We start from the raw sequence: 24040 nt of genomic DNA on the forward strand, positions 1-24040 counted from the left end.
AGATTTTATTTATTTATTTGACAGAGAGAGATTACAAGTAGGCAGAGAGGCAGGCAGAGAGAGAGAGAGGAGGAAGCAGGCTCCCTGCCGAGAGAGAGAGAGAGAGAAAGAGAGAGAGAGAGCATGCACGCACACACAGGGGGAGTGGCAGAGGCAGAGGGAGAGGGAGAATCTCAAACAGACTCCACGCTGAGGGTGGAGCCTGACTCAGGGCTTGATCCCAGGACACTAAGATCATGACCTGAGCCAAAATCAAGAGTCCAGTGCTTAACAGACTGAGCCACCCAGGCAGTCCTGTTAAGTTTTGTTTTAAAATAATTTCAGACTTAGGTGCACCTGGATGGCTCAGTCAGCTGGGCATCTGGCTCTTGGTTTCAGCTAGGGTCATGATCTCAGGGTCGTGAGACTACCTAAATAGGTAGTCCACGTGAAAAATTCTCTCCCTCTGCCCCTCCCCCACTCACTCAAGTGCTCTCTCTCTCTCTCTCTCTCAAATAAATAAATCTTAGAAAAAATAATTTCAGACAGAGAGAAGAGCTACCAAAATAGTAGAGAAATCTCCTATATACACTCTAATTTAGCCTTCCATATGTATATAACCATAACATAATTATGAAAATTAAGATATTAGCATTAGTACAGTATCATTAATGAAGCTTCAGTCTTTATTTAAATGTGACCAGTTCTTCTCCTAATATCCTTCCTTTTTCCCAGGAACCAATTCAGGATCCTGCATTTAGTCTCCACCAAACTGTTTTCAGTCTTTGTCTTTATGACCTCACCTTTAAAAGTACTACTCAGGGAGAGGAGTCCAAGATGGTGGAGGAGCAAGAGACCTAAATTTCATCTGGTTAAAGGGAATTCAGAGAGAAAGCTATAATATTATTCTGAACACCTGCAAACTCAACCAGAGATGGAAGAAAAGAATTGCTGCAACTCTACAAATAGAAAAGTGACCACTTTCTGCAAGGTAGGAGGTGCACAGAAGTGAATCTGAGGTAATATTTGGGAAGCCAGACAGCAGGGGGAGGGAACCTCTATCAGCTGGGAACCAGCAAGTGAGAGACCAGTGGAGCATGAAATCGAAATTTTCAAAAGTTTGCTCCGGTGAGGGACATCACTCAGGCAGCTAAGCAGGGAGTGATCCTCTAGGTCTCAGGAAGACCAGGGATGCCTGAGTGGCAGAGCTCCCAAGCATCAGACTGCGGAAGTCAGCTGCAAAGAGTGAGCCCAGGAGTGGGCTCTCAATTCATGGTTGCCATAAACCCTGGTCTGTGGCAGAACTGGCAAGACCCCCTTTCCTCCCCTGGGAGGAGGGGTAGGGGTCTAGAAGCAGGCCACAGGAATCTGCTGCGTTTGGAGACTCGAAAGCAGGTTGTGTGCCTGAGATAGAAATGTTCAGCCACAAACTGGGTGAGCTCAGAGTCCAGCTGGAGACCAGGGAGTCAAAAGTGATTGACTGCTTTTATCTGAGGGCTCACAGGAGAAGTGGGGCCCCGAGTTTCGGCTCTGGGGCGAGAGACTGAGAGGCCGCCATTTTCATTCTCATCCTCTAAAGCTGCACAAAAGCCTCCAGGGAACAAAAGGTGCATAGAGGGCGCCTGGATGGCTCAGTGGGTTAAGCCTCTGCCTTTGGCTCAGGTCATGATCTCATCTTGGGATCAAGTCCCACATCGGGCTCTCAGCTTGGCAGGGAGCGTGCTTCCTTCTCTCTCTCTCTCTCTCTCCCCCCGCCTGCCTCTCTGCCTACTTGTGATCTCTCTCTGTCAAATAAATAAATAAAATCTTTTTTTTTTTTTTTAAAGGGTGCATAGAGCAAACCTGAGCAGATTACTTTGTCTGGCCCCGGGCAAGGGCAGTGTCACTCAGCCCCTGGCAAAGACAACTGAGAATCAATCCAACAGGTCCCTCCCCCAGATCAACAAGAACATCTAGCCAAGACCAAGTTTACTGATCAAAGTGAACTACAGAACACCAGCACTAAGGGAATATAGCCCATAGAATTCATGACTTTTTCCCCATGATTCTTTAGTCTTCAAGTTTAATCTTTTTAATGGTCTTCTTTTTTTTTAGATTTTTCTTCCTTCCTTTTTCAAGCAACTTATCTTATCAAATTCTTTTTTAAAATATTTTTTAATTTTCATTTTTGCATTGACATTCTACCACTTCGCTGTATTTAATCTGATTTGTGTGTATATACATATATATATATATATACACACACATACACACACATACTGGGATAGATAGATAGATATCTATATCTATACATATATATATAACTGGCATGCAGTTTCTTCTAACAGATCAAAATATGGTATATGGCTCTGTTCTAGTCACGCGCCTGATCATATTCTCTCTCTCCCTATTTTTTTTTGGGGGGGGGTCTTCTGTTTTGTTACATTTTTAAACATTTTCATCTTTATAGTTACATTCTATCCTTTCAATGTGTTCAATGTATTTTATTTTTATATATATGTTTCTTTCTTTATAATCTTGGGTATAATTTCCTCTAATTAACTGACCAAAATACACTCAAGAGATAATGTATTTCTATTCTGTTCACCTGTCTGTTTATATCCCTTCCTTTTTTTCTTTATTATTGTTTTTGGTTTTCTTTTTTTTTTCTTGTCTTTTAATTTCCATTTTTATAGTTATATTCTATCCTTTCATTATATTTCATTTTATTTTTGTACATATGTAAGTTTTTCTTTCTTTACAACTTTGGGGTCTAGTTTTCTAAAAAAAAAAAAACAGACCAAAATACACAGAATCAGGTGTATTGCTCTATTCTGCTCACCTGTCTGATTATATTCTTTTTTTCCCCCCTCTTAGTTTTGGGTCTCTTCCTATTTGTTTAGTGTATATTTCTCTGGAGTCATTATTGCCATTTTAACATTTTGTTCTCTCATCCATCTATTCTTCTCTGGACAGAACACAAGACAGAAAAACTCACTTCAGAAAAGAGAACAAGAGGCAGTACTGACTGCCAGGGACCTAATCTATGGACAATAGTAAGATGTCAGAACCAAAGTTCAGAATAATGATTACAAAGATACTAGGTGGGCTTGTAAAAAGCATAAAAGACACTAGAGAATCCTTTTCTGGAGAATTTAAAGAACTAAAATCTAACCAAATTGAAATAAAAAAGGCTATCAGTGAGAGGCTATCAAGAATGGAGGCTCTAGGGACGCCTGGGTGGCTCAGTTGGTTGGACGACTGCCTTCGGCTCAGGTCATGATCCCGGAGTCCTGCGATCAAGTCCCGCATCGGGCTCCCAGCTCCATGGGGAGTCTGCTTCGCTCTCTGACCTTCTCCTCGCTCATGCTCTCTCTCACTGTCTCTCTCTCAAATAAATAAATAAAATCTTAAAAAAAAAAAAAAAGAATGGAGGCTCTAACTGCTAGGATAAATGAGGCAGAAGAGAGAATTAGTGATATAGGAGAGCAATTAATGGAGAAAAAAGAAGCTGAGAAAAAGAGAGATAAACAACTACTGGATCACAAGAGGAGAATTCAAGACATAAGTGATACCATAAAGCAAAACAATATTAGAATAATTAGGATCCCAGAAGAAGAGGAAAGAAAGAGGGGGGCAGAAGATATATTGGAGCAAATTACACCTGAGAACTTCCCTAATCTGGGAAGGAAACAGGCATCAAAATCTAGGAGGCACAGAGAATCCCCCTCAAAAATCAATAAAAATGGATATATATATCCAACACATAATAGTGAAACTTATAAATCTTAGAGACAAAGAGAAAATCCTGAAAGCATCTTGTAACTTATAAGGGTAGAAACATTAGATTGGCAGCAGATCTATCCATAGAGACCTGGCAGGCCAGAAGAAAATGGCATGATATATTCAGGGTGCTAAATGAGAAAAGTATGTAACCAAGAATGCTCTATTCAGCTAGGATGTCATTCAAAATGGAGAGATAAAAAACTACCGGGACAAATAGAAGAAAAGAATTTGTCGGGGCACCTGGGTGGCTCAATGGGTTAAGCCTCTGCCTTCAGCTCAGGTCATGATCCCAGGGTCCTCGGATCGAGCCCCCATCAGGCTCTCTGCTCAACAGGGAGCCTGCTTCCTTCTCTCTCTCTCTGCCTGCCTCTCTGCCTATTTGTGATCTGTCAAATAAATAAATAAAATCTTTAAATTAAATAAATAAATAAATAAATAAAATCTTAAAAAAAGAATTTGTCATCTCCAGACCAGCCCTATAATAAATATTGAAAGGAACCCTCTAAGCAAAGAGAAAGACAAAAAGTAACATAGACCCAAAAGGAATAGAGACAATATACAGTAACAGTCACCTTACAGGCAAAACAGTCAATACAACAGCATTAAATTCATATCTCTCAATAGTTATTCTGAATGTAAACAGGCTAAAATGTCCCAATCAAAAGACACAGGGTATCAGAATAGATAAAAAAGCAAGAACCATTGCTATGCTCTCTGCCAGAGACTCGTTTTAGACTCAAAGACACCTCCAGATTTAAAGTGGGGGAGTAGAGGAGGGCCTGAGTGGCTCAGTGGTTAAGCCTCTGCCTTCTGCTCAGATCATGATCTCAGAGTCCTGGGATCAAGCCCTGCATCAGGCTCTCTGCTCAGCCCCAATCTCTCTGCCTCCCTCTCTGCCCACTTGTGATCTCCCTCTCTGTCAAATAAAAAAGTAAAATCTTTAAGTCTAAAATCTTTAAAAAACAATTAAAAATAAAGTGAGGGAGTGGAAAATCATTTGTCATGGTAATGGACATCAAAAGAAAGCTGTGGTGGCCATCCTTATATCAGACAAATTAGATTTTAAACTAAAGACTGTAATAAGAGATGAGGAAGGACACTAGATCACAATTAAAATGTCTATTCAACAAGATCTAAGAATTATAAATATTTATGCCCCTAACATGTGTGCAGCCAATTATATAAGCCAATTAATAACAAAATCAAAGAAATATATTGATAATAATACAATAACAATAGGGAACTTCAATACCCCACTCACTGAAATGGACAGATCACCTAAGCAGAAGATTAACAAGGAAATTAGGGCTTTGAATGACACACTGGACCAGATGGGATGTCACAGATATATTCAGAGCATTCCATACTAAAGCAACAGAATATACATTCTTCTTGAGGGCACATGAAATAGATCACATCCTGGGTCAGAAATCAGGTCTCAACCAGTATCAAAAGACTGGGATTGTTCCCGCATGTTTTTGGATCACGATGCTTTGGAACTGGAACTCAATCATAAAAAGAAAGTTGGAAAGAACGCAAATACATGGAGGTTAAAGAACATCCTATTAATGAATGAATGGGTCAACCAGGAAATTAAAGAAGACTAAAAAAAAAATTAATGGAAACAAATGAAAATGAAAACGCAACTCTTCAAAATCTTTGGGATGCAGCAAAAAGGGTCCTAAAAGGGAAGTATATAGCAATACAAGCCTTTCCCAAGAAACAAGAAAGGTCTCAAATACACAACCTAATGCTACATGCAAAGGAGCTGGGAAAGAAAGGCAAATAAAGCCTAACCCCAGCAGAAGAGAAATAATTTAGAGCAGAAATCATTGAAATAGAAACCAAAAGAACAGTAGAAGAAATAAAACAACAACAACAAAAAGAACAAAGAACTGGTTCTTTGAAAGAATTAATAAGATTGATAAACCCCTGGACAGACTTATCAAAAAGAAAAGAGAAAGACCTCAAATAAATAAAATAATGAATGAAAGAGATCACAACCAATACCAAAGAAATATAAACAATTGTAAGAACATATTATGAGCAACTATATGCCAACAAACTAGACAATCTGGAAGAAACTGTTGCTTTCCTAGAAATATACAGACTACCAAACTGAACCACAAATAAATAGAAAACCTGAAGAGACTATAACCAGGAAGGAAATTGAAACAGTAATCAAAAATCTTCCAATAAACAAGAGCCCATGGCCAGATGGCTTCCCAGGGGAATTTTACCAAACATTTAAAGAAGAATTAATACCTATTCTCCTGAAAGTGTTCAAAAAAAAAAAAAAAAGAAATAGAAGGAAAACTTCCAAACTCCTTTTATGAGGCCAGCATTACCTTGATCCCAAAACCAGATAAAGACCCCACCAAAAAGGGGAATTACAAACCAATATCATGGTTACAAAAATTCTCACCAAGATACTAGTCAAAAAGATTCAACAGAACATTAAGAGGATTATTCACCACAACCAAGTGAGATTTATTCCTGGGCTGCAAGGCTGGTTCAACATCTGCAAATCAATCAATGCAATACACTACATAAATAAAAGAAAGTACAAGAACCAAATGATCCTCTCAACTGATGCAGTAAAAACATTTGTCCAAGTACAGCATCCTTTCTTGATTAAAACTCTTCATAGTGTACATACCTCAATATCATAAAAGCCATCTAATGAAAAACCCACAGCAAATATCATTCTCAATGGGGGAAAAGCTGACAGCCTTTCCCCTAAGGTCAAACATAGCAGGAATGTCCACTATCACCACTGCTATTCAATATTGTACTAGAAGTCTTAACCTCAGCAATCAGACAAAGCAACAAAAAAAATAGAAGGCATCTGAACTAACAAAAAAGAAGTCAAACTCTTACTCTTTGCAGATGGCATGTGGAAAACCCAAAAGACTCCACTCCAAAACTACTAGAACTCATACAGTAATTCAGTAAAGTATCAGGATATAAAATCAATGCACAGAAATCAGTTGCATTTATATAAACCAACAAGAAGACAAAAGAAAGAGAAATTAAGGAGTTGATCCCATTTACAATTGCACCCAAAACTATAAGATACCTATGAATAAACTTAACTAAAGAGGCAAAGGATCTGTACTCAGAAAACTATAAAGTACTCATGAAAGAAATTGAGAAGGACACAACAAAATGGAAAAATGTTCCATGCTCATGGACTGGAAGACAAATATTGTTACCTAGAGCAATGTACACATTTAATGCAATCCCTATCAAAATACCTTCGACTTTTTGGGGTGCCTGGGTGGCTCAGTGGGTTAAGACCCTGCCTTAGGCTCAGGTCATGATCTCAGGGTCCTGGGATAGAGCCCCACATTGGGCTCTCTGCTCAGCAGGGAGCCTGCTTCCTCCTCTCTCTCTCTGCCTGCCTCTCTGCCTACTTGTGATCTCTGTCTGTCAAATAAATAAATAAAATCTTAAAAAAAAAAACCTTTGACTTTTTTCACAGAAATGGAACAAATTATCCTAAAATTTGTGTGGAACCAGAAAAGACCCTGAATAGAAGAGGAATATTGAAAAAGAAAGCCAAAGTTGGCAGCATCACAATTCCAGACTTCAAGCTTGATTACAAAGCTGTCATCATCAAGACAGTATGGTACTGGCACAAAAACAGACACATAGATCAATGGGACAGAATAGAGAGCCCAGAAATAGGCCCGAAACAATATGGTCAACTAATCTTTGACAAAGTACAGAAGAATGTCTAATGGAAAAAAGACAGTCTCTTCAATAAATGGTGTTGGGAAAATTGGACAGCCACATGCCGAAGAATGAAAATGGACCATTTCCTTACACCACACACAAAAATTGACTCAAAATGGTTGAAAACCTTCAATGTGAGAACAGGGACCTATCAAAATCCTTGAGGAGGGGCACCTGGGTGGCTCAGTGGGTTAAGCCACTGCCTTCAGTTCAGGTCATGATCTCAGGGTCCTGGGATCAAGTCCCGCATCAGGCTCTCTGCTTAGCAGGGAGCCTGCTTCCCTCTCTCTCTCTCTCTCTGCCTGCCTCTCTGTCTACTGTGATCTATCTCTGTCAAATAACTAAATAAAATCTTTAAAAAAACAAAATAAAATTTAAAAAATAAATAAAAAAAAAAATCCTTGAGGAGAGGGACGCCTGGGTGGCTCAGTGGGTTTGGCCTCTGCCTTCAGCTCAGGTCAGGATCTCAGGGTCCTGGGATCAAGTCCCGCATAGGGCTCTCTGCTTGGGTCGGGGGGGGGCCTGCTTCCCCTCCCCCCCCCCCCGCCTGCTTCTCTGCCTACTTGTGATCTCTCTCTGCCCATGAATAAATAAGAATCTTTAAAAAAAAAAATCCTTGAGGAGAACACAGGCACCAACCTCTTAACCTCAGCTGCAGCAACTTCTTCCTAGAAACATAGCCAAAGGCAAGGGAAGCAAGGGCAAAAATGAACTATTGGGACTTCATCAATATAAAAGCTTTTGCACAGCAAAGGAAACAGTCAACAAAACCAAAATACAATCAACAGAATGGAGAAGATATTTGCAAATGACATATCAGACAATGGGCTACTACCCTAAATCTATAAAGAACTTATCAAACTCAACACCCAAGAAACAAAAAATCCAATCAAGAAACAGGCAGAAGACATGAACAGACATTTCTGCAAAGAAAACATCCAGATGGCCAACAGACACATGAAAAAGTACTCAACATCACTTAGCATCAGGAAAATACAGATTAAAACCACAATGAGATCTACCCCCTCATTCCAGTCAGAGTGGCTAAAATTAACAAGTCAGGAAACAACAGATGTTGGCAAGGATGTAGAGAATGGGGAACACTCCTATACTGTTGGTGGGAATGCAAGCTGGTATAGCCAATCACTCTGGAAAACAGTATGGAGTTTCCTCAGAAAGTTGAAAGTAGAGCTACCCTATGACCCAGAAATTGTATTACTGGAGTAAATTTGTATTTACCCCAAAGATACAAATGTAGTGATCTCAAGGGGCACGTGCACCACAATGTTTATAATAGCAATGTCCAAAATAGCCAAACTATGGAAAGAGCCCAGATGTCCATCAACAGATGAATGGATAAAGAAAATGTGGTAGGGATGCTTGAGTGGCTCAGTCGGTTAAGCATCTGCCTTCAGCTCAGGTCATGATCCCGGGGTCCTGGAATTGAGTCCGGCATTGGGCTCCATCATCAGTGGGAAGTCTGTTTCTGCCTCTGCCTGTTGCTCCTCCTGCTCGTGCTCTCTCTCTCTGTCTTATAGATAAATAAAATCTTTTTAAAAATGTGATAAGTACATGTGTGTATGTGCACGCATACACACACAATGGAATATTACACAGCCATCAAAAAATGAAATCTTGTCATTTGCAATGACATGGATGGAACTAGAGGGTATTATGCTAAGAGAATTAAGTCAATCAGAGAAAGACAATTATCACATGATCTCACTGATATGTGGGATTTGAGAAACAAGGCAGAGGATCATAGGAGAAGAGAGCAAAAAATGAAACAAGATGAAACCAGAGAGAGAGAGACAAACCATAGGAGACTGTTAATCATAGGAAACAAACATGGTTGCTGGAGGTGGGGGGATGGGATAACTTGGTGATAGACATTGGAGAGGGCACATGATTTAAGATTGATGAATCACAGGTCTGTACCACTGAAACAAATAATGCATTATATGTTAATTTTAAAAGAGTACTTGTCAGTTGTTTTGTAGAATATTCCTCAATTTGAGTTTATCTGATTTTTTCCCATAATTTGACTGAGGTAATATATTTTTAGCATGTATTCACAGGGAGTTCATGATGTAAGTGTCTTATGGGTGATGTTAACCTTGGTGACTTGGTTAAGGTGGTATCTCTACTATAAAAGTTATCATTTCTCCCTTTATAATTAATAAATAACTTAGAGGACATACTTTGACACTATGTGACTATTCCCCTTCTCAAACTTTTATCCATTAGTTTTAGTACTTACTAGTGGCTATTATTTGTAACAATTATTGCTCTGATGTTCTAATTCACCATGATTTACTGTTTATTAATTGGAATTCTGTAAGGAAGAGCTGTTCTTTCTCCACTATTCATTCATTCATTCATTCATTCATTTAACTATTTACATTAGTATGGGGTCATGAATATGAATAACACAGAGTTTCTACATATCTTTCACCCAGCTTCCTCTAATACTAACATCTTACATAACCATGATGTATTTGTCAAAACTAAGAAACCAACAACATTGGTACATTACCATTAACCAAACTCTACACTTGCTTGAATTTTGTTAGGTTTTTCACTAATGTTCTTTTTTCCAATCCAGGATCCAATCCAGGATACTCGTTTCACTTAGGGCTCCATCCTTTTTTGAGTACTTTCTTACTCACTACAAAAGCTCCAGACTTGTATTTCATTTTCTCTGCCCAGTCCTGGAATAAACCACTTCTCTAAGGAGCCCCAGATAGGGAGTTTTGAAAAATTCCAATGCCCAGAAAGCACCCTAGATTAATTAAGTCAGAATCTCTGGCTCTTGAAACCCGGGCATTTATAGTTTTAAAAGCTCCCCAGATGATTGCAATGTGCATTTGAGACTGAGTACCACTAATGCAGATCTTACCTCTTATTGCCAAAGAATAGTTGAAACTATAATGGTCAATTCTCTAATGCCAAAGACTTAAATATATTTCCCAGCAGGCTGTTATGTTCCCTGAAGACAAGGGATTCCAATTTATTCTTCTATAATCAGCACCTAGCCCAGAACCTAGCACACAGAAGGTAAGAGAAATGTCATTTAATGAAAATTAAGTAAGTGAATTGGGTGTTGGCTCCCTTAATGAAATTAGCCTCAGCCTTACTTCCTTTTTCCTAATCTCCTATTTTATATAGGATGTTTTTGCTACTAAGTAAGGCTGCCCACCACAAAGCCCTTGGGCAAATTTTCCAGACAGAAATCCTTGTATCTCCTCCTTAGAATGATGCCAATGCTGGCTTCCTACCACTGAGTCTACTGCCAGCTCCCCTCACTTGGGTTCCTTTCTGCCACTTCTACCCTCCAACAGCCTTTATAGCAAATGCTCAGAAAAGGTAGCAGCATCTTTATTCCCCTTTATTTGTCTGTCCTCCCTTTTCCCTTCCTGCTTCAGTGTCTCAGCTTCTTTTTGAGAGAGATACAGAGGGCACAGGCTCTGGAACTAGCCAAACCAGAGTCAAATCCCAATTCTCTGACTTACTATATGTAAATACTTAGGCAAATTACTGAACCTCTCTGAGTCTGTTTCATGGTATAAAGTGGGTGTAATACCACCTACTTTGCAGGATTTTGAGAAGTCAAGAGAACATTTTTGCTAAACTAGAGCACTGTGTGAGCTCAGAAACAGCCACTATGATTGTTGTTGCTGCTATTGCTATTAATGTTGTTGGTAGTAGTAGTAGTGGCAGTAGTAGTAGGAGGAGTGGTGGTGATGGTGGTGGTAGTAGTAGTAGTACTAGGAGGAATCAGTAGTAGTAGTAGTAGTAGTAGTAGTGATCAGTTTCCTGAATCACACACTATTATTTGGAAGGGACAGCGCAAGGCAAATGAATTCTATAAAGGTGAGCAAGAATTTCTACCCACCTGTCCTGGGATCTAGAGTAATAGAAGTTCATTTAGAATTTGCAGAATTCTTTGCAATCACCTACACCATCCAGAGGAAATGGTCAAAATTGTATAAAGGCAACCTCAACTAAAGCAATTATTTGCTGAGAACACCATCTGTTTACGTAACCCACAGATAATAATAATTAACCGGGAGGTGGCACACATGGACATCTTCAGAGTGCTTTCGTTTGCATCATCTCATTTAATTAAAACACCTCCCAATCTCAAGGTGACTATTTTTTTTTTAACCATTTCACTGATGAGGAAAATGAAGTTGTATGATACAGTCACTGAGCTAGCAAGTGATGGAGTCAAAACTCACACAGGTGTCTCTGATTGGGACATCCTTGTGGTTTCCATTACTGGTTTTTTTTTTTTGGTTTTTGGTTTTCTGTATAGGTTTAGAGGTGGCAGAAGACCACACTCATTTCCAGCTCTGTTTGAAACAGGAGTTTTCAGGAAAGGCTTAAAAGACTTGGGACGCCTGGGTGGCTCAGTTGGTTAAGCAGCTGCCTTCGGCTCAGGTCATGATCCCAGCGTCCTGGGATCTAGTCCCACATCGGGCTCCTTGCTCGGCAGGGAGCCTGCTTCTCCCTCTGCCTCTGCCTGCTTCTTTGTCTGCCTGTGCTCACTCGCTCTCTCTCCCTCTGTCTCTGGCAAATAAATAAATAAAATCTTTAAAAACAAAACAAAAAAAGACTGGACTGCCTCACTGAAGAAAATGCCAAATTTAAAAATGGGTGAAGCGGAGCGCCTGGGTGGCTCAGTTGGTTAAGCCTCTGCCTTCGGCTCAGGTCATGATCTCAGGGTCCTGGGATCGAGTCTCACATCGCGCTCTCCGCTGAGCGGGGAGCCTGCTTCCCCCTTTCTCTCTGTCTGACTCTCTGCCTGCTTGTGATCTCTCTGTCAAATAAATAAATAAAATCTTTAAAAAAATAAAATAAAAATAAAAATGGGCGAAGGGAGTCAAAAGGTACAAATTTCCAGTTTTAAGTGAAAAAGGTAAGTCCTGGGGATGTAATGTACAGCATGGTATCTATAGTTATTAATACTGCTTGCAGATTTTAAGGTATTTAAATAGCACTGTATTGCATCACAAGAAAAAAAAAAAGATGTGTAACTCACCAACTAGACTCCAAGACCTGACCTTCACTGCCCACCTGCTTGTACTCACTAACCTTTGTCCTATATTTTTCCTTAAGCTCTTCTTTTTGGCTTACCTCTTAACTCAGGCAAATGAAACCCAAACCTACCCCCAGGGGATGGCGATGGCCCTGACACCACCTCCTACTATCCCAGATGACCCAGACTGCTTGAGCTAAACCTAGGCTAAGGCCTATGCAGATGGACCATGGAGTGACCTGTGGAATGACCAGCAATTACCTTTATCTCATGGTAAAGGAGAAGCACAAGTCTCATTTACATAATGTACAATGTGTGCCTAGGCATGTTTCCTTACGGCACATGTGCAAAGTTATGTCCCCCTCTACATACCATGACAGGGTTTTCCTATCTAAAATATTCATTCTAACTCTAAACAAAAGGAACCCATCCACCCTGGGGGAGTTACCGCTTTGGAAGCCATTTGCCATCTCCTTATTTGTTGCAAATAGAAGTTTTCCTTGTGCAACAAATTAACTTGCAGTTTCTGACTCATCAAGGAGCCAACTCGCATTGGTTCGGTTACATAACTATGTATGGTGATGGATGTTAACCATCATCATACATAACCATGATGGATGTTAATCATTCTGCAATAAATACAAATACCAAATCATTATGGTGTATATCTGGAAGTAATACAATGTTAAATGTCAACAATACCTTAGTGAAGGAAAAAGAATTTGGAAAAAATTGCTGAGCCTTCCCCTTCTCATTTGGCCTCCTCATCTTTTCCCTCTGGCTTAGTGGGGGCTTGTTTTTCTGGCAACTTGTTTCCACCAACTAATCAATCAGCTAACTAACCAAATAACCAACATGATTAGCCTACGCTAGGAGCTGTGAGGACACCAGAAAAGATGTCCAGGCCCTTTCCTCTGGCCAGCACAGGAAACAGAAGTAACCCACTGAAGCTGAGTATGTGCGGTCAAGGGTCAAAGGAGAGAGAAGTCTGGGAAGAGTCTAAAGGTAGAAGGAATGACAAGGGGAGTATGGGCTTGAGTTGAGGAAAGGAACAGAGTGCTTCTGGTAGGAAATAACGATCATAAAAGCTGGGAGGAGGAAATGAGGGTATTATAGGTGAAAACAGCAGCTACCCGTGGTTCATACCATTGTCAAAGAAAAATGGGGAACAGAGTTGAGGCCTGAATATGCAGGATCATGAAACAAACAGTGGATCTGAATGCCCTGAGCATTCATGCACTGAGCAATTGGGAGTTGTGAAGGTTTTTGAGCTAGGAAGAGACACTGTAAATTTGATGTTAAAAAGCCAATTCTAAACATCTGCAAATCACTTTAGAATAATTTGTTGCCTGATTTAAACTAAAACAATTAGTTCTCAGAGGAAGGAAGGAAGGAAGAGGGGAGAGAAGGAAAGCAAGGGAGGGAGGGAGAGAGGGAAGGAAGGAAGGAAGGAAGGAAGGAAGGAAGGAAGGAAGGAAGGAAAGACAGAAAGAACTCAGGGCTCCCACCAACACTGCAAAGTGCCCAGTACCTCAGAGTATTAAAATTTTAAATTTCCCTTAAATGTGTTTTGGCATGAAGAAACAGCAAAGACTAAGGAGCTTCAATTTTGGAACAACAAAGCATGTAGGTACAAGCAGCCAGGAGTGGAGCAGAGAAAATTATGTAATCTTACTGGTAGAGAAAATGCCCCAAACCAATTATTTTAAGATGCTATGGAGTACCTAACTGCTACTTTTTCTGCAGTGACCAGGAGAAATTCAATTTTTATAGGTCTTATACCCAATATTAAGGTTGCAAATTAAGCCTTTTAATTCATATATATATTGTTAGAATCTTTATTTTACTTTACCCTGTCTTTACAGTTAACATCCCAAGGCACACACAGAAAGACCCAGATAACCATGTTTTGCCTTTTAAAACCAGATGAGACAAATTTTTTTGAAGGTTTTATTTATTTGTCAGAGAGACAGAGAGAGAGCACAAGTAGGGGAGTAGCAGGCAGAGGGATAAGCAGGAGAAGCAGGCTCCCCACTGAGCAAGGAGTCTGATGCAGGACTCGATCCCTGTACCCTGGGATCATGACCGGAGCCGAAGGCAGACGCTTAACCAACAGAGCAACCCACGTGTCCCAGATGAGATTAATAATAAAATGCATGGAGCTCTGCTAATCTATCTGCTTTGATACTTTATCTTTCCAAATTGTTCTGTGATCATTAGGAAAGAGATTTCCAAACAGAATGCAGGCTGTTGCTTTGTGAATGGGGATGAAGGTTTAAGATTTGAGAAACCTTTTTAAAAACAGACACAATATGTTCTATATATATATTGCAACTCCAAACTCTGCTAAAGTATTTTTCACCTTCTTAACCTATATTTGAATCCCAAGCTACTGGCTATATTCTAATTCATACTTACCTACGAGTAAACAAGGAATCAAGGCGTAGAAAAACCACATGATAAGATTTGTCAAGACTTCTTCTAAAACCACAGAGAGGGTCTGTGTTTGGCAGATTCAGCTTGACCTGGAATATTGTTTCCTTCCAGAATGAAGCATTCTGTCCATCTCAGCCATCCTTGCTTCAGAATGCAGGTGTTGGAGCTGAGGTTTGAATTGCTGTGAAGACTGAATTGTTCTAGAAAGAGGAGTCAGCCCAGTCAGCTCAGAAGGGGCGGGCTGTGCAGTTCCCTCCTTTCTGTCCAAACCCAGATATTGCATCAGAGGGAGTGGCCTAGAAGAGTTCCCGAGAAAAGGTAACTCTGAAGAGCTTGAGAATCTGCCTAGGAGAGATACCTAAAGCTCTGTCCTGGAGGACTCTGGCTGTCCCTAAAGGCCTCACTCGTGGTGAGCAAGCAAGATTACTTTACCCTCTCCTCAAATAGCTATTGTCTTCCAAGTCTCCATCTTGTGAGTTCATTCAAGCTGGGTACTTACTAGCTCCTTTTGCTACATACTCCAGAAAAGGTGAAGTTGTTAAAAAAAAAAATTTTTTTAATATCTTTTAAGAAGTCAGAAGGTGAAGAATATAGCTTTATATTTGCTTATATTTGCAAAAAGAAAACCTGGAAGGAGATACAGAAACCAACAAGATTGGTTGCCTTGGAGCAGAGAGAGTGGGAATCAGCAAGATGGAGGAGAAAAATGGGACCAAGACTCCTTGCAGGACATCTTTGTTTGGGGACTTTTTTTTGAAGGTTTTTTTTTTTTTTTGTAAATATACATAACATAAAGTTGACCTTCTTAACAATTTAAAAATCATTTTATTTAAATTCAATTTAATTAACATATACTGTATTATTTTCAGAGTAGAATTTAGTGATTCGTTAGTTGAATATAACACCAAGTGCTCATGACTTCAAGTGCCTTCCTTAATCCCCATCACCCAGTTACCCCATGCCCCCACCCATGCCCCCTCCAGCAACCCTCAGTTTGTTTCCTGGAATTGAGTCTCTTATGGTTTGCCTCCCTCTCTGTTGTCATTGTATTATATATTTCCTTCCCTTCCCCTATGTTCATCTGTTTTGTTTCTTAAATTCCACCCATAGTGAAATCATATGCTATTTGTCTTTCTGAGTTCCTTCTTAACCATTTTTAAGTGTAGAGTTCAGTGGTATTAATATATTCAAATTGTTATGCAACCATCACCACCATCCATCCCTATAAATCTTTTCATCTTATAAAACTGAAACTCTATACCAGTTAAACAGTTACTCCCCATTTCTCCCTCCCCTTAGCCCCTGATAGCCACCATTGTACTCTCTGCCTTTATGATTCTGACTACACTATCTCATATAAATGGAATCATGCAATTACTTGTCTATGACTTATTTCACTCATAATGTCCTCAGGATTCACCCATATTGTAGTATAGTATAGAGTTTCCTTCCTTTCTAAAGCTAAATAATATTCCATTGTATGTACATAACACATTTTGCTTATCCTTCATTCATCCATCAATGGACATTTGAGTTGCTTCCATTTCTTAGCTATTGTGCATAATGCTGCTATGAACATGAGTATACAAACATCATTTCAAGACCCTGTTTTCAATTCTTTTGGGTGCTGTATATCTTTTTGTTACTGTTTGATGTAAGCATTAGTGGGATGCATTAGTGGGCCAATATGGGTTTTAGAGTGCCACAGATTTTGGTTCCACTTTCAGAACTTATTTGCATTATAACCTTTGGGAAAGTTAATCACCTATTTTTTATGCATTCAACAAATATTCACCAAGGGCCTACTGTACCCTAGAATCTGGGAATTCAATAGCCCCTGCCCTAATCCAAGAACTTTTCAACTAGTGGAGAAGACAGATATGGAAATAGTCATAAATCAATATTGAAGATAAAGTGACAGAAATATCCACAAGGGAATATAGGAGAGCAAGACTGGGTGGCAAGGAACGAGGCTCATAGATCCAAGATTCCAGACAGCTCTGAATGCTTTGTTGAGGAGGTTAGAGTTTATCCTGAGAGCAATGAGGGTTAAAAGCTCAAATCTCATCATGTTATTCCCTGCATTGGAGCTTTAAAAAGTTTATGACTGGAGTGGAGAAAAACAGTGGAAGGGACAAAACTGGAGGCAGGAGGGCAATGAATAAACTGTGTCGGTCAGTGAGGTGAGAGACAGTGTTGGCTCCCACTAGACTTTCCCAGGTCTGTAGAGAGAAGTGACTAAATTCAAAAGATGAAAGAGGCAGAACTGATAGCTCTATCATACAGAATGGATTAGCAGGGTGGAGGAAGAAAACAAGACTTTCAGGTCTAGGCATGAGTAACTGGGTGGATGGCAGGTCCTTAATCAAAATAATGGAAAGGAGGAGGAAGAGGTGAGGTCTGACTAGGCAGGGTTGGGGGTGGTACAGAAGGTTCCATGTGTTCACCTTCATACACTTCAATTTGACATGCTTTTATGGGCAGCAGCAGTCTCTAGTATGTTAATGATCTTTGTCCCAAATCTGTGGGTGTCAAGGGCATGGCACCATTTCCCCTACCCTCAGCATTCCAGTGGTAGCAGAGATCAGGAAATGGGTGAGAGCATGCAAGGAGATTGTGTAAATAAAGGAGACATGTGGACAGGCTCCTGGAGAAGACCTACCTATAAGGACCAGCACAAGAAAGAAGAAATGGAGATACAGGGAGAAAAATAGACCAGAGAGGTAGCCCTGGCAAACTGTGGTCCTGGAAATGATGAAGGATGGGGGAAGTCATCAAGGAGTGCAGAGGAGTCACTAAGTTGATCACAAATTAGCACCTGGAAGGCCATCTGAATTTAGCACCTGGAAGGCCATCTGTTAAATCTAAGTAATGGGGTTTCAGTGGAGAGCTTGGCTCATCAGATCGATAGTTGTAGGTTGAGGAGTGGATAGGAAAAGTAGTACTCCTTTGATATGAATGGGAAGAAAGCAACTCCATTTTTTTAAGCAACTCCTTATTTAAGCAAAAATAAGCAACTCCTTATTTTTTTCATTTACAAAATAGGTAATGCCTTACATAATAGTTGTGGGATTAAAGAATACTGACAAAGCACAATTAGCCCAGTTCCAGGAATACAATAGTTTTCACAAATGCTGTATTAACCATTTGCTATATTCATAATGTTAACAATAAATACAGAAGCCCCTGGCTTGCTCAGTCAGTGGAGCATGCAACTCTTGATCTCAGGGTTATAGGTTTGAGTTTTGTGAGGTGTAGAGATCACTTAAAAACAAAATCTTTTAAAAAACAAACCAACCAGTAAATCCATTGGGGATTATTCACTTTGGCTGGTCCTTTGCAGGCTCCCCATCTTATGGTCTGGCCCCTGGACCAGCAAAGAAAGGCTTCCAGTTGAAGATCTCTATCAGAGGGTAGTTTAAAGGTGGCTCTGGAAACAACTGTCTGGGTTGGCATCTGGGCTCTGCCACTTACTAGCTGAATTTTTTAGGCAAGTCATTTAAATAGTCTGTTTTATTGTCTTTACCTGTAAATTGGGAGACCATCCTAATTCATAGGGCTGTTGTGAGGACTAAATGGGATGGTATACTTACAGTGGTATCTGGCAAAATAAGCGTTAATATTAATTGTGTATTTTTTACTACATCATGTTCAAGAGCACTTGGTGCATGTTTTCCATGATCCCAGTACTGAGTCAGTGGCCACATCTGTGCCCCGACTTCTGGTCACCAGCTGCTTGTACATAGTCTCTCACTGCTCTCCTTGCTTCTGATCCTGCCCCCCTCTGCCCTTGGGTCTGGACACAAGCCAACTTGGGAGTGCTTCATACATACCAGCTTTGACACTTATTTTCCCATTCCTGGCTTCCAAATTCCTCTATCCTAAGTCCATTTCTGCCCACAATTTCCATGTGTTAAAAGCTAACAGTCGGGGCACCTGGGTGGCTCAGTTGGTTAAGCAACTGCCTTCAGCTCAGGTCATGATCCTGGAGTCCTGGGATCGAGTCCCACATCGGGCTCCCTGCTCCACGGGGAGTCTGTTTCTCCCGCTGACCTTCCCCTGGTTCACCCTCTCTTTCACTGTCTCTCTCTCAAAAAAATAAAAAATGTTAAAAAAAAAAAAAAGCTAACAGTCAAAGTCAATGCATACTGGGTATCTACTACATGCCAAGAATTGTCCCTAAAGTCTTTCCATAATTATAAAGATTTCCATGTATTATATAACAGACTTACAAGGTAAGAACTGATTTCCAACTTTTCAGATGAGGACATAGGGATCAGAGAAATTTACTATACATCACAGAGCTAGTCCGGGATGGAGACAGGAATTTCAACCGAGGTTTGCCTAACTCCAAGTCTTTTCACTCACCTAACTGTACCACAATGTGTCTGAGGAGCACAGTGGGGTGAGTGATCCTGGAGAGTAGCAAAGGTTTTAGGAAACAGACAAACCTCAATATGGAATCCTAAGGATCTACCAATTAGATCTGGGTAGGAGAGACACATTCAGTTGAGCATTCCAACTGGGCCAGTAGCATGAGCCAAGCTCAAGGACTGCAAAGTTGAAGGGAATATACACTGAGGATGGAAAGGATAAGGTATGTAAACAGAGAATGAGGGAACAACTTATTTACTTATGCTGTGGGGGAAGCAGGAGAGTTGTTCAACAGAACTTGGGTTAAGGTAGTTAGCTCTACTTGGGCATGGGTTCCTGGCAAGATGCCCCGCTGCCATGTTCACAAGGCAGTATTACTGAGCTTTCACAAGCCACCGCAAGGACAGTCTCTGTCACAGCACACCTCAAGGGACACTGAGGGATAATGCCACCTGCCTGCCACAGCTTTTGAACAAGTCCTTGTCAGGACTGGTTCATGACTCAAGGAACTTAGTCCATCACCCCTGCTTGGGCCTGCCATTGAGAGCTTCTGGACAGCTGTGCCTCACCTCCCAGCTCCTACTTTTGCCTTGACTTCCCCCCTCTGATCTATGCCTTCTTCTGACTTTGAGGTACTTCTATACCTTCTTGTTAGCTGGTTGGGGTCTCTTTAAGGCAATATGCCCAAACCAAACTATTCTCTAACATGTTTCCTGCACTTTTCAGGTTAATTTCTACTGCTCTCTGGAGTTGAAGGATCATTTATGTCTGAAGACGAATTGCTGAAGTTGGACCTATTTCCTACTATAAGCAAGTACAGTCTAGAAATAGGAATATTTTTTTCCTATTATATTATTTGCCACTTAAGTATCTGATATTTAATTATGGAAGAAAAAGCAAGGAGAGAAAAGGCTTTTAGGGAAAGGTAAAGAGACAGTGGGGAGGGATAAGGAAATTGATGATCGAAGAAGAGATTCCTAAGCTCTCTGAGTTCTGTAGTGCTGGGACTAGAATTGAACCAAGGGTGGGTGGGGCAGTAGGGCGCAAAATTTGAGGCTACCACTCTTAGGGTTGTGTAAGCGCAGGATAGGTCCTGGTACCTTGGCATGGACTACGTGGTCAATTACTCCATTCCAATAACCATTCTTGCCCTACTTAGCACAGAATTCCCTTTCCTTTACCCAGATTCCTAAATATCTATGTCCTGGGTTTTTAGCACATCTGATAGTTATAATCCAGTCTCAATTTTTCTTTCCTCCCTCCCTTTTTCCCTCCTTTCTTTTTGGAAAAAACACAGGGTATTCCCCTTGTCTTACTCTTCTAACTCCTGCTTCCATGGAGTCTGCTCCAGATATAACTATATAACTTTCAAGCTCTAGTTTTCAGGGTTCTCATAGCCCTTTTTCACCTCCTTTCAATATATTTTATACTTTTCAATTTCCTTCCTAGTTTATTGTCTGACCACCAATGCAGAGCACCAGGAATTTAATTCTCCTTAACCTCAATTTTTCCCTTTAGGTGTGATCAAACAGTTCTTCCTGCTTTTTTTTTCAATTGACATCCCCCAACAACTCCTCTTAAGATGGAGAATCAAGCTTTATTCAGAAAAGCCCTTTGAGTTAAAAGTTCTATACTTAAATACCATTTTATTCAATTAAAAAAAAAAAACCTGGAAACCAGAAACAATGCTCTGTAATAGTGAAAATTGTAGTATAATTTTTAAATGGCTATGGCTGCTGTATTTTCACTCAACCACTAGTTTAATCCTGGTCAGTCATCACTGATTCTATTAAGTGGAGTACACAATAAGCTCAAAGGTCAATTTTTTTAAATTAGAAGCATCCTTTGATCACCCTATATTAATTAACACCCCACTTCTCACTCAACCTCCTCAACCTCCTGCTCTGTTCTTTCTTTAGAGCACTTCACCGTTAGGCATCTCATCACTAGCAATATAAATTTTATGACAGCTATGTCTATTTTCTTCAGTATCATATTGCTAGCTCAAAACTCTGACACCTGTGAAGTGAGTTGAGGTGAGTTGACCTCATGGCTGGATGATGGATAAATATCTCCAAAAGCTAAACACTACACATAATCATACATATAGATATAATAGGTCAAATACTATTCTTTTCATCTTGGCACCAAGTGATTAGCATTTGCCCTGAGGAAATCAGTGTTTCTTTTCTGTACCATCCCCCTTTAGAAAACATATCAAAACAAGTAAACTTTGGCATTACATGCTCCTAGAAACAACATGCTTATTCAGGGATTACATATTTCTTTCAGTAAAAGCCCAAGAAAATCAATTCAATAATAGTTCTAAAACAGACAGGAGTTCAGTCTCATTTTGGAACCCAACTGTCTCCGTAATTACCCAAAGGCCATCTGCAACTTTTCTACATAGTCTCAGATAGAAATTTTGTTAGAATCAGCCCAGAAATTTATTTAAAGCAACGAGGGATTTTACCTTAGATGTCTATTTATGTTTGTTTTCCTGTTTGAAAGTCATTACTTTTCTGAAAGGTACCACAAAACATGGAAAAAAGGAAGTTGACTATTCTTTGTCTTCTGCAGTTATAACTACAAATGAAATTTACATTATTCCAAAATACTGAGCCTAGCTTTAACCTAGCCTTAAAAACAGCTTAAAAAGTAATTTGAGCAAAACAGTAGATAAATGTAGACCAGTAGATAAATGTTTGTGCTAAGCCACTATGAGCAACAGGCCAATTCTGAAATATTTGATAATTAAACGTGCTCTGGCCAACAAACATAATCTTAAAAAGACATTTTGGTTTAAAAAATTTACCTCTATGGGGCGCCTGGGTGGCTCAGTGGGTTAAAGCCTCTGCCTTCGGCTCAGGTCGTGATCCCAGGGTCCTGGGATCGAGCCCCGCATCGGGCTGTCCGCTCTGCGGATAGCCTGCTTCCTCCTCTCTCTCTTTCTACCTGCCTCTCTGCCTCCTTGTGATCTCTGTCTGTCAAATAAATAAATAAATAAAATCTTTAAAAAAAAAAAAAACATTATAAAAAATTTACCTCTATGAACATGGCTGATTGAAACTCCTATTCTTTAAAACCTCACAACATTCAATTTAGGTTCTACTCATTAAAAACGTCTCGGCAAACTGTATACTTTCTGATCAATAAACATCTCCATGGTAACTAGAAAAATACATTTCAGTTCCTTGGTCACTTTGTTTAGATCATGTAACAGCAAGAAATTAGGGTGTGGAGTATGAACAGTATGCTGGTCAACACGTGTTTAGATGACAGAGCTGAGTCATATAAACTTGCTAAACCAACAGAACCAGCTTATCAGAGGGGAGAAGCTTCCTACCTTGCTTCACAGTAGAATCAAATAATGGTTTTCCCCAGCAGTAAGGTTGCATTTTTTAGAAAGTCCACTGGATGCTGTTCGGAACATAAAATGAAGATGTCATCTCTCTTTTATCAATATCCTTTAAGGAAAAAGTGATTGTAACTGTGAAGCCACTTGGAAACAGTTAAAAAAGATCTATCTCTGTATATGTATCTATATACACAAGAATATAAAGGGCCCCCTTTTCTTGGAGCAAAATATTAAAGTGGAAAGGTTAAATCATGCTGTAATGCTACATTCCTAATTTGTTGATTTGGACATTGCATCTGAGCTGTTTCTGAAAAATAAGTTTCCAGATTCTAAACCAAAACATCCACATTATAAGATAGGAATTAACTACAACTGCATTTGGAGATGTGAACTGGGAGATAAGGGTTGGAAAAGATACTTTTACAATTCTTCTTTTTAACCATGTACATTAGTAACGTAAGGAAACCATTTATATTAGGTTCCATCCAATAGTCACCTTGTGGGAATTCAACTCCAGTACTGTCAGCTTATTATTCAGGGGAAATCAAAACTCTAAATATTTTGTGAAATTCCCCAATTTTTAAATATGAACAATTACTTTTGTGCTATGTGGGCTTTACTGTAGTTCTATTTGGTTATACCCTATCCAAGATGTGGGAGAGGGGCAGGGTATGGAGGTTAAGAGGTGCCTTTTCCTAATTCTCACAGAATTATCTACACTGACAGTAGTTCCCACGTGTCTTTGTAATTTCTGGATTAGAAGACAAAACAAGAGCTTGAAGTTGGAGATAATTTATGTGCCCTGCACCTAGAAGGATGGTCTTTTTCTGCCAACCCAAGTTGCTCATCTGCCAGCAATAGCAATGGATTAGTTAGCTTTCCTGTTTTTAGTGATATATACGTGACATGGTCTTTAATTGTGCTAGGTATGTTACTGTGATGTAAATGTGTTCATACATATTCAAATGAATCCTAAGGACCTATGACCAATTGATAGATACTGCAACAACAGCCTTTCATTACTAAACTTCAGTTCTCAAATAACTTCTTCCAAGATTTTGGAGAAGTTATTTACACAAGTGGGTTGGGCAGGGTTCTGTGTGTTTTCGGTGTTTAAATTGATGGCTAAGTGTCTTCTCACATATGGAAGAAAAGTTCTGTAAATCCACTCTTCCCAGAACTCTTAGTCTGTTTGTTTTAATGTGAAGACTTATTTTAGACAGTGAGAGAAAGGGAGAAAATGAGAGTGCAAGAGGGAGAGAATCCTAAGCAGAATCCCCGCTGAGTGCATAGCCCAATGCAGGGTTCAAGTGCATGATCCTGAGTGCATGACCTGAGCTGAAATCAAG

At 39.8% G+C, this 24040-nt stretch overlaps 1 protein-coding gene across 4 annotated transcripts in view; it reads right to left on the reverse strand.

Moving 5' to 3' along the window:
* Window positions 1-22205, reverse strand: part of IL20RB (interleukin 20 receptor subunit beta) — a 47051-nt gene extending 24846 nt beyond the window's left edge. For 2 of the 4 annotated variants that reach the window (XM_004762446.3, XM_004762441.3), the window contains exon 1: window positions 14942-15735. In XM_004762446.3, coding sequence (XP_004762503.1) covers window positions 14942-14981 — 40 coding nt within the window. In that variant the 5' untranslated portion in view covers window positions 14982-15735. Of the gene's footprint in view, window positions 1-10381; window positions 10526-14941; window positions 15736-22148 lie in introns of those variants that run through there. The other 2 variants (XM_045088871.1, XM_004762444.3) reach the window with 2 other exon arrangements.
* Between the last annotated feature and the right edge of the window lie 1835 nt (window positions 22206-24040).

This window comes from Mustela putorius, unplaced genomic scaffold (genome assembly GCF_011764305.1).
Source record: "Mustela putorius furo isolate JIRA1106 unplaced genomic scaffold, ASM1176430v1.1 tig00003834_pilon_pilon_pilon, whole genome shotgun sequence".
Lineage (NCBI taxonomy): Eukaryota > Metazoa > Chordata > Mammalia > Carnivora > Mustelidae > Mustela > Mustela putorius.